Below are 11,610 nucleotides of genomic sequence, written 5' to 3'. Positions count from 1 at the left end.
CTGCTATCACAATCCTGTGTAACTGCACAGGGTTTTTGCAAACCTTCCTTAACATTCAGCATGCATTATTATCTCATTAATTAACTGCAAAAAGGATGTCATTTGTAAATCTCTGGAATCCTTTCTTTCCATTTTGTTCTAGCCTGAAAGCACCAAATCTGGTGCCATGATCTGCCTATATATATCCTGCAGTAACTTCCTTTCTAGATGATGATTCTTCTGTAATATCAGTTTTTCCCTCATCCTGTTTCTAACAAGCTTCTTGCGTGCAATTTGTTTCTTTTCTACCAGTGCTGCAACTAAAACATAAGCTGCCATAAATTTAAACAAAATAAAGACGACTCTGGGGGAAATATAGGAACTTTAATTGAACAAAGTCACAACTCAACATTTCTTATGGCCTTTGTGCCATCTACTTTTCAGATTGTTTTCTGTACAATGAGAGCTTTGGGCTGTCAAAAGGAAGTAGTTGGCACAGCGGCATGGGTCACTGCACTTGAATACACCTCTCCTTGAATAAGCTGTAAACAAGGGAAATGGTTTGAATGTAAAACAAGTGATTTAACCTGTTATTAGACTTTGGAGAGCCATCTCTGTACAAAATAAAACAAAATCAGCAGGGTATGTAACTGTTTACTAAATCAGCTTCCACAGACAGATAGCCAGCATTAGCAGCCAGTGAAAGTGGTCGGTCCTACCGGAAGTAGTGAAAAGACAGCCTTGAAGGGGCTTTTAACATTTCCAGGCAGCTGCTCCAATAAATGGCCAGAGCTTTTGCAGTGCAGCCCAAAGAGCACCCACTCAAAAGTACAGCAGATGCAGTGAGAGGCATCAGCAAAAGTCATGCTGCTGTTTCTAGCTCCAGTGTGACCTTTGTGATAAAGTGTTTGATGTGTGCTTGTGGGAACAGTAGGCCACCACCCATGTCTTCTTCAGTGCTGTAAAGTCCCTTCTACTCCCAAGTTGTGCTGCTGGTGTAACTGTTCACCAGATTGGGTTTTAAGAGGGTGGGGCAGGGAGCAAGGCCTAAAAGTTGCTTTAGCTGCCTACCATTAAAAATTAAAATTAAAGCCACAAACAAACTATAAGTTTGAGTCACTGAGAACACAGTCACTCTCTAGTTACCCTAGAATGCACAACTGACTTTGTCCACTGAATTGTGAGTGCCACACATCCTGTGTATTTCGAAAGCCCTTTTTGTTCACACCTTGGGGCAGCTATACCCTCCATTATTGGGGGTGGTGGGGGGAGAGATATAAAGCAAGGATGGGAAACTGGTGGCCCTCCTGCTATAAACAGAACTGAAACAGACTGTGCTCATGTGCAGTTTTAGTGCATGAGAAGGACTTTCCCCACCATTAACATGTCCTTACTTTTTGACAGAACCACTGCTAGAGGTTTCAGTTTTTTGGTTTCTAGCTTCTACCTATCCTATAAAGCAGACCAGGAATCCTGCCAGCCTGCACTGTACAGAAAACAAAACGTAACAGTCATGATTAGATAAGGCTGAGGGGGTGATGATAGTAAAATAACCCCTCCTACCACTTGAAATTTGCGCAGGGGGGCACTTTTCCCTCAGCACTCCAAAAGCACTGTAAGATACTATTAATGTATTTGTTTACCGCAGCCCCATCAAGGATTTTAAGTGTGGCACTGAAGTCTATCCCACACAGGGCCAGACTTTTATGAGACTTTGACACAATGATGCTGCCCCTACTTTGAGGCACCCTCCTCTCATGACAGTGTGTGTTAGTTTCTTCTTCTCCACCTTTTCAAGCAGGGCAGCCTGGCAATGGGGAGGCTCAGTTCAGCAGCTGAGTTCTCTGTCCTGGCAGGCATCACAGGAAGGCTGACATCGTCACCTGTGTCCATGAGGGAGTGGGAGGTCATGTGTGGGAGAGAGGCCATGGCAGGCTGAAATCAGAAGTGCACTGCACTGGGCAAGCGAGAAAGCAAAGCCAGGGGAGAGAGCCAAGTTAAAGGGTGCAGTGCAGCTCACCATTACCACCACACCAAGGAAGTCCAACAGTCCAGATGGCCCCAAGAGAGAGGGGATGGGGATGAGGCGGGGCGTTGCTGCTTACTGTGTCACACACTCATCCCCAAGCAGGCTTCCTGCTTTCAGTTGGGAAGATGTCTCAGCCAAGTCTCAGTTCAGTTTTGGCCTGCAGCAGGCAGCCATGACGCTGAATGTCCCCCAAGGTCCCCACATACTTTGCATTTTGAGAGACTTGGCATAGCGGCTGCCCACCAGAGGCTTGAGGCTCCCCTTTAACCACAAGTGCTGTTGCCTCCAGGATAAATACATCCAGGGAGAGGGATAATGAGCCAATGGCAATGGTAGCAAGTAGTAGCAGCAATGCCTGATGGGATCCTATTGGCACCGAGGTGAGCAGGGTAGCAGTGGGCCCTTCTTAGCCTGACCAGCAGACCTTTTGACATCAGGCCTGACCCCTCACAGCCCCTGGGTAGTCAAGGCAACTCCTTCCCATGGTCTGCATTCACTAGTTCACAACATCCACCTCTGTTTCGGACACCGGAGAAGGATCTGGCCTGACGCATTCGATGCTAACCAAGAGTTCGTCTACCCCACCGACATCTATCTCTTCCTCTTCCAAGCATGAAGGCACCTTATAGCCCAAGGGGTGGTGCAAAGGGCTCTTCTGCAATGTCTGAGCATGGAGCTGTGTTTCAACACCAGAGAAACCCACTTCATAGGACAAAAAACCCTGGTCTTCATTGTCTGCCAAAGTGATGGGCAAAGGATCACCAAGGTTTGCAGGCATATTCTCTGACAGGGACAGTTGATGCTGAGCTGTCCAATCATCCAGTTGGGGAGAAGCTGGTTTGTACCAGGTAAAACAGTCACTGCTGGTTTCAGACTTCACAAATGGAAAGTAGCTGGGAACAGGGTCTAGCAAGGGTCTCCCATTTGCTGAGCCATGAGCTTCTCTGCTGATCTTCATGTCAATAGCCTCCAGTTCCCCTTTTAGGAGACTGTTTTTGGTATTGACCCACAGAGGACAGTCAGAGACTTCTGGAGAGCACATATCTTTTCTTTCAACTTCAGCACATTCTAGTGGACACTCATTTGCTCCTGGTGCAGGCCATAAAATATTCATGCCTTCTGGAATAGTGGCCTCTTGAGGCTCCTCAACAGCATCACCATCATCTGCCAGAAACATATCAAGCATGTGTTCCAACTCACCAGCTGAAACCAGCTTGTCATACTGCACATCCTCAGTCAGATGGTCTAGCAGAAACAGATCCAATTTATAAGGGTCTCCATCTTCCAAGGATACCTTGTTCTCAGTTTGTTCTCCCAGGTTCTTCTCATTAAGAGGTGGACTTTGTATTTTTGTTGGCAGCCCTCTAGTTGTGGTGACTGACTGTTGTGCATCTACTCCTTCCGGCTCAGGATACCTGGGTGGAGATCGAGAGCCCTCCTCTTTCACAGCACACATAGAGTTTGCTGGCCTGGTGGCCTGAGCTGAGGGAGATTCCTGCACCACCTCCCAGCAGCTGCCATTGATAACTTTTCTGAGCCTTACACGGCCAATCTGCCCTGCATTTTGGGGACAGCTAACGCAAGGTTCACTGGCGTTGCGCTTTCTGCTCTTAGCAGCCTCTGGAGGGAGAGGCGGGCTCCAGAAACCATACAAATGGCTATCTTCTGCTTCTTTCTGCTCATCTTTGATCGGAAGACTTTTCTGCCTCCAGTGACGTCTGCTGGACCTTGAGAGTTTGCTGGATTCCACAGTGCTAGAGTCTTTGATGGCACATGGTACAGGCAAAGGTGATGAGGGGAGCTTTGAGCGACTGAGCTTAATCTTTTTTGACTCTTGCAAGCTGGTTGTAGCTTGGCTATCGCCAGTCCCATCCTGTGTCCGCAAACTGTCATGCTCATTATTGCCTAATATATTCTTTCCCATGCCTGTAAGACGTTTTTTAACTTTAGTTCTAAGGGGCTCGGCAGTAACTGCTGGAACTTTAGGCATCTGGTCTTCATTCCCACTCGTGAATGCTTCTGGTTTTTCCTTCTTGGCAGCTTTCTGGACAATGCTGCTATTGTTATCAATTTCCTTGGTGCATGGAACATTCACTACAGTGTGCTGCATATTTGAAGACAGCCATGACGTCAAGGAACTACCACTGCAGGCAGGGGGAGACTGCAACAGCGTTAACTCTGGGATGGATAATGGACTAGATAGCTGTAGGCAATCCCGATTTAATCTAGGGCCCAGGGATTTTTTGACCAACTTTCCTCCCTCTAGATGAAGTGACTCCAGCTCTGACACCTGAAGCTGCCGTGCAGCTGCAAGAACATCCTGGGCTTCTTCCCGGGATACCTCCATCTCAGAGGTGTAGAGGAAATCCACCAGCTTACGTAAAGTCCCAATTTTCAGCCCCCGGATCTCTAGCACCACCTTGTGTCCTTTGGGGGGCATTTCTCGCTCCAAACGCTCTGTGAAGAAAGGGCTGCAGGCTGATAGAATGCAACAGTGAGCTGGAACAGCTTCCCCTGGAAACAACACAATTGTTAGCAGGTACTGTATCAACAAAGAAAACCAGATATTTGCCCCCTCTGGACAGAAGTTGGTCCCAAAGTGTTCCAGCCCCTAAATAAACATTTTTCTTGAGATTCCCCAAGTGTTATCTCACGACTAATTATAGAGCTGTACTGTTTAATCCTTCTTACATACTGAGGCATATTATAGCATAAAACCATTTAGTTTTACGATCAGTCTGCTTATGAGTCTGTCTCAGCAGCTCATTTAAAACTGTTAAACTTATTTTTACAATTCCTTCTGGATATGATACAATTAAAATAAAGAACAGAATGGTTGGAAAAAGTAAGTTATTTTAGCTCACCCTGTTCTCTGCCCTCTCAGCTTTGAGGGCACTTAAGCACTAACAAAAAGCAATTCACAGCATGAGATGTACTATACATTATTATAAGCATACACAGACTTTTCCCAGTACACTTATACTCTTGTTTGTTTCAACTGGGTTTGCTTAGGAGAAGTTCTCAGTGGATTTGTACTCACATTTGTTTGTGAGCAGGCATTTTACAAACAAAGAACAATTTGCTATCATAAAAACACCACTACACTGGAGAGGCACATGGTTAAGAACTCTAGGCATAATCCAGCCGAAGTTCAGCACTGCAAAGCCTTGATTTCAATGGGAGAGTTAAGCTGTCCTGGAACTGCAGAACAGAAGGGAAGCACACCTATCCAGTGACCACCAGACCAAGTTTAATTGATGTCAACTGCTTTGGGAGAGAAAATCAGTGGTGGCTCAGGTTTGCATGCAAAAAGTCCCTTCAATCCATGGCTGCTGTTAGTTAAGCTTAGACACTATTGAGTTAGATGGACCAATGGGTTCTACTCATTGCAAGAAAGCTGCCTACGTTTCTAAGGAACTTATGACACTGAGAACAGGCTCTGGGAAATCCATCTATCACATCCAATAGGCCATAAACATCATTAATTAATTGTTGCGGATGTTTCCTTTTTGTTAACCATGCAGTCTAAGCTTGAAAAATACTTGAAATTTCTAGGAGTCACTGTCAAAATTTTAGGTGCTGGATCCTTAAAGCAGAAGTGCTGGCCAGGAATTTCCAGGCACCTGGGAATTTCCAAATCTGTTAGGAAGCAAAGCACCCTTAACTTAAACCCTCCCAGCTTTAAGTATTACCTTCTGCTTGTAGGACAACATCACAAAATAAGTCAGCTCTCTGTTGCCGGTGGAGCTGCAGGAACACCATACGGAGAAGGCGGGAATTCCGATACAGAATCTTGGGATTCGCAGCTGGAGGGCTCATGGCAGCAGAATTTCCACTTTGTCAGGCACCAGATTCTGTGGGGTAGACACAGTTCTGAGGATGCAGCTATCAAGGTCTATGAACCTAAAGTCATCTTGGAAGAAAGACCTAATGAATTCAGTGGGATGTACTCCTAAGAAAGCATGCACAAAATTAAAAATACTAGTGGTAATGCTTGAAAATAAGGCTGCAGCCTGAGGCAGAAGATATAGCTATGCAATACAAATAAAGGGAATGTGTAATGAAGAGGTAAATATGGATGATTATCAGAGAAGCTGAAGGAAGTCCAAAAAGAGATAATTTGTGAAATTTGGATAAAATTGTTTAAGTGTATTGAAATTTAATAAAAATTTATGGAAAAAGAAGAAGAAAAAATCTGTGCACAGAACAAACAAACAAACAAAAGATATAGCTATGCAAGTTTTCCTTCATGTAATTCCGCTGAAGAATATTCTTAAACTGCAGCCCTTTCCCCCATCATACTGTCAGCAATCCCCAAGACTTATTTTAGCTTTACTTCAATGAATAAATACATTGTGTATAAGATTTTCCAATATGCCCAAATGGCCAGGAATGAAGTAGAAGAACTTGTGAACTGTTAATACCTGTGTTCTTCCTCTCTTGCAACTCTGATCATGTCAGTTGCTCAAGCAATACTGCAAACCTTTTCACACCCCATTCTGAGGCACATGACTTCGGACACACAGGTTGTCAATTTCAATTTTTAAAATACACAGTAAACAAGTCAGTTCAAAAATTAAAATATTAATAGATTTTAAGCAGAACTCTATCATTCCATAGCAGTCTACAGGGTTAGGTGTGTTGCACCTTACTATGGAAAAAATTCCAACACTGTCTGAAATCTACATTTGGGTGGGGGGAAGAGTGCTGATCTCCCAAAAATTCAGGGACCATTTAAAACTCTGGAAGCCAAATTCACACAACCTTAGCCACAATCTATATCAATTCTGTTGTTCCTTGAAAAATACTGCTGTTGAACGTGTTTTTACTCAGACTAGCTGCCATCCAATTAGAAAACTAGATGCAGAGTAAACTGCAATGTGAAAAGACACTAGTAGTCATCACACAAGTGCAGATGAGCATGGAAGGTGAAAGTGTAATGCACAAGAGTTCCATAGGGGTTGTAGGGGAAAGGAAACCATAAAGGTCACATGAAGGCATATCCATACAAATGACCTCACTGAGTTTCAAGCTACTAATGTGAACACACATTAGTACATGTGTGACAACCATCAAATGCCTCACTGGCCAACTTGTTGGCCAAATACAAGCCACTGCTACGTGCTAAAATGAACTTTATCGTGAATATTAAAAATATTAATACTCCATTGTATTTAATACTACTTGTGTAACCATATGTTTCTAGAATAACATTTTATAGCTTATGAAGCAATTTTGTACTATCAGATGGCTGGTGTTCTTAACATTCCTATAAACAATACTGTGAATAACTTTGGAAGTTTTATAAATATTGCAACAAATTCCACATAATAGCAGCATTAAGTAAACGTTTACTTGGGTGTCCCAAGTAGCAGTTATAATTAGGCAAACTTGAAATAAAAATGCATGAAACCAACGGCTGACAAAGACATGGCATCCAAAATTCATTTGATAATAAAACAATGGGTCACTATACCAAGTAAATTTGGACTTGTGGATCGCCTAACCCCTTATTTAAAAATATATTATTCCTTGCTGTTTCGGTATAGCATACATTTTACACTGGAACAAGAGCAAAAAAAACACACCTGAGAATTTAATTAACAAAACAATAAACCTGTTTTGCCAGATTACAGTAAACAAGGTATATATAATATGGTAATAATAATTTATTATTTATACCCCGCCCATCTGGCTGGGTTTCCCCAACCACTCTGGGCAGCTTCCAACAAAACATTAAAATACAATAATTCATCATATATTAAAAGCTTCCCTAAACAGGGCTGCCTTCAGATGTCTTCTAAAAGTTGAATAGTTGTTGATTTCTTTGACATCTGATGGGAGGGTGTTCCACAGGGTGGGCCCCACTACCAAGAAGGCCCTCTGCCTGGTTCCCTGTAACTTTGCTTCTCACAGTGAGGGAACTGCCAGAAGGCCCTCGGAGCTGGACCTCAGTGTCCGGGGCTGAACGATGGGAGTGAAGACGCTCCTTCAGGTATACAGGACCAAGGCCGTTTAGGGCTTTAAAGGTCAGCACCAACACTAGGGCTTTAAAGGTCAGCACAAACTGAATTGTGCTCAGAAACTTACTGGGAGCCAATGTAGGTCTTGAAAGACCAGTGTTATGTGGTCTTGTTGGCTAAGAATTCACCATTTCCACAAAGGACAGGAATTTATAAAAAATGGTAAATAAGGGAGGGAAATCACTCTTTAAACTGTATAAAAGCATAATATTTCAACTGGAAATCAGAAAAAAGTTTGCAAAAAAACCACATCAAATTTTGTTACAGTCTCCATATTACATCAAATTAAGCCAAAAACAAACCATTTTCCAAACTGATGAGTATCTTAATCTGAAGCATTAGTCATCAGAAATTCTCTGTTCCTTTAAGTCATCAGATGTTGCCCCAGTTCTAAATGGATCACCTTTCACAGAAAATGTCTCTCTTAATATGCCTTACTATGTTACTCCCAGCTGTGTATCAGCACTGATCCTCCTGCAGCAACCTCAACTGGTAACCCATTATTTAGTTTGCATGCAAAAGAACATCAGTTGGTGGATGTTGGTCCTACATCCAAGATTTAAAAGACCAGTATGATACAAATATGCCTTCTAGAAGTATTTCTTTCTTCAACAGTGGCCAACTAGATGCCTCTGGAAACTCAAGCAGGACACGATGACAGTATCTTTCCTCTTGCTGCTACCCAGCAACAGCATTCAGTAGCATAATACTTGCTTCTGCGCACACGCGCACACACACACACACACACACACACACACAGAGCTATCATTACTAGTAGCCAAAGAAAATCTCATCCAGTTTTCTAACCCCCTTTTAAAGCTATCTAAACTAGTCGCTACCTCATTTTATAGCAATAAATTCAATACACTAATTGTGCACCACGTGAAACAAGTCTCTCTTTTGCCAATCCTGCATTATATGCCAGTTTCATCCGCTGCTAACAGTCATGGTATATTGCTGATGTTATGAGCTGATACTCTATGATTCTACAATGCTCTGTTATGTAAAAGGAATAAAAACTTCTAAATCCGCTTTCTCTCCCTTAGCAATAATGTTATAGACCTGTCACAGCCGACTACATCATTTCTTACTTCAAAACTAAAATCCCCAAATATTGTAACTTTTCTTCATAAGGAAGGTGCTTCACTCCCATGGTCGTTTGGGCTGTGCTTTCATGCAACTTCTCCATAGAATCAGAGTTGGGAGGGACCATGAAAGTCATCAAACCCAACCTGCAATGCAACTTTGCCCAACATGGGGCACAAACCACGACCCTGAGATTAAGAGTCTCATGTTCTACCAGCTGAGCTATCCTGTGCCACAATATCCTTTCTCAGTTGGGGAAACCAGAACTTTGCCATCTCCTATCTTTTCATAAGCCATTATGTAGATCTAGGACAGAGGTCAGCACACTTTTTCAGCAGGGGGCCAGTCCACTGCCACTCAGACCTTGTGGAGGGCTGGACTATATGGGGGGGAATGAATTTCTGTGCCCCACAAATAACCCAGAGATGCATTTTAAATAAAAGGACACATTCTACTCATGTAAAAACACACTGATTCCTGGAGCGTCTGCAGGCTGGATTTAGAAGGCTATTGGGCTGGATCCGGCCCCTGGGCCTTAGTTTGCCTACCTATGATCTAAGTGCTAGTTTTACACTTACACAGGTCAAGTCACACATTCTCTGGTGTCTCCTTCAGAAGTCCAGAGGGTGGTAGCAAGAGAACTAGCTGTTTCTGGTGGCAACCTTGTGGAATCATATCCCGAACCAAGGAAAGCTTTCCTAGTGCCAACACTGATAACTTTTTGGTGCCAGATGAAAACATTTTTACTCTTGTAAACATGTAGGTGGATCTTACTGTTGTGGATCTTACAGCTATTTTAGCTGGAATCTTGCTGGTTATCATTGTGTTTTAAAGTGAAAGGGTATTTACCATATGTTCTTTAGTCTTATTGTGGATTATGTATATAATTTAAGGCAGACAGGAAAGCAGCAACCCAGCCCCAGCTGAGAAACTTTCACATGGAGGGGTTTGAGTACATATTAGTATGCCTAATACTCAACTCCTAACAAGATCACACCCTTTGACTCTGCATTCATGCAAAACACCTGCTCTTTCTCCCCATGGCACCACACAAACACCAACATGAAGCAGAATCCTCAGCTTTAAACAAATACACATCAAAGGGTAACCAAAATCTACCTTTGCTCCAATCCTGATTGTGAGAACAAGGGAACTGCTAAACTGTGTTTAGAATTTCAGCCTTAGTATAGATTGGTTACTACTTTACAAACGTACCTAGGAGTAAAACCCACTTCCCTCAATGCAAGTTATTTCTGGGTAGACATGCATAGGATGATACTGCAAGCGATCTTGAGTACACACCCTAATTGTTGTTCTGGGTAGAGTTCCAATGCCTTTAACAGCTAACAGGCCAAAATTCAACAGGCTAAAGCCCTCGTTCTGCATGTAAGCTTTTTACCCACTCACCAAAAACAACTGACCATCAGAAAAGGAACAGCAGCTAATTTTCTACCCAAAAAGCTTCATTCAGCTTCTATTTAGGATACCAGTTTAATTCTAAACTATCCTAAACAGATAATTTTAAACTGCTTAACCCCCAGGCCAGTAGTATCTGGTTTTATTTCATTGTAATTCTACATGTCAAGTGGCGATATTTTTGTTACACTGCTGTGTATTAAAAATGGATTTCACCTTTCCACCGCCTTGGGCCTTCAAGGCAACGAGGGCTGCAGACGCCCCACACATCTGAAGCCCGTTTCCCCACCGCTCAAAGAATTCTGGGGCCTGTAGTCCCAGCAACCCTTAATCTGCAGGGCCCAGAATTATTCAAGGGGAAGAACGCGCTTCGAAATGTGCCTTTTTAAAGGTATATCCCAAACCGGTAAAGAAGGCGCCACGAGGAACCAACTTCCATCAAGAGTGGCAGGTATGGGGCATATTACAACCAAACAGAAGAAACCTACAAACCAACCGTTGAGAGTCTCCCGTCCCTGAGGAAACGTCGACTCGCTTCCCCCCTCGACGCCCCACCCCAGGCCCACGGAAAGAGGGAGAGAGCCCTCAGGGGCGTCTGCCCTGGACTCCCCGGGGAGCCGCCCGGCCCCTTCCTCCGCGGCAGGAGCTGCCACCGGCGGGTGCCCGTCCGCAGTGGGGGCCTCACGGCCAGGGGCGGCGCTTCGGCGTGGCGCTGCAGCGGCCGGTGGGAGCCGCTTCCCGGCAGGAGCTGCCTTTCTCGCGCCACGCTGCCCGCGCGAGGCTCCCTGCAAAAAAAGGGCGCCGAGTGGCAGAAGCAGCCCTTTCATTGGCTGAGGGCCCCAGGGTGGGTGGGGCCGGCTTTCGGCAGGACGAAACGAGGTCCTTAAACATATAGACGCCTCTTAATAAAGAGGGAAGGGGGTGCGGAGGTTGCCAAGGCACTTTAGGCTGCGCCTGGTTATGGGGTTGTTGTACTTCCAAAGTTTGGGCAAGCATGGCACGGAACGTGGGAAGGGGAGCAGACGCGGGGTCACACACGCAGAGCTTCCTTCCAGTTTCTTTCAAGGGCCCGCCATT

At 44.2% G+C, this 11,610-nt stretch overlaps 1 protein-coding gene across 6 annotated transcripts; it reads right to left on the bottom strand.

Moving 5' to 3' along the window:
* Positions 1-346: 346 nt before the first annotated feature.
* BTBD18 (BTB domain containing 18) lies at positions 347-11,365 on the bottom strand. 6 transcript variants are annotated; one of them, XM_083700817.1, is made up of 3 exons: positions 11,030-11,365; positions 5,701-5,921; positions 347-4,522 (listed from the first exon to the last, which is right to left on the bottom strand). In XM_083700817.1, the coding sequence occupies exons 2-3, from the start codon at positions 5,825-5,827 to the stop codon at positions 2,505-2,507; spliced, it is 2,145 nt and encodes a 714-aa protein (XP_083556943.1). In that variant the 5' UTR covers positions 5,828-5,921; positions 11,030-11,365; the 3' UTR covers positions 347-2,504. The 6 variants fall into 6 exon arrangements, with proteins under 6 accessions (XP_083556943.1, XP_083556944.1, XP_083556945.1 ...); XM_083700818.1 differs by having other exon boundaries at positions 5,701-5,862; positions 11,030-11,340; XM_083700819.1 differs by having other exon boundaries at positions 5,701-5,862; positions 11,022-11,294.
* Positions 11,366-11,610: the final 245 nt, after the last annotated feature.

Source organism: Podarcis gaigeae (assembly GCF_964106915.1).
Source record: "Podarcis gaigeae genome assembly, chromosome: 1".
Lineage (NCBI taxonomy): Eukaryota > Metazoa > Chordata > Lepidosauria > Squamata > Lacertidae > Podarcis > Podarcis gaigeae.
Note: the sequence above shows the minus strand (reverse complement) of the source record. Positions and strands in the feature narration are given on the sequence as shown.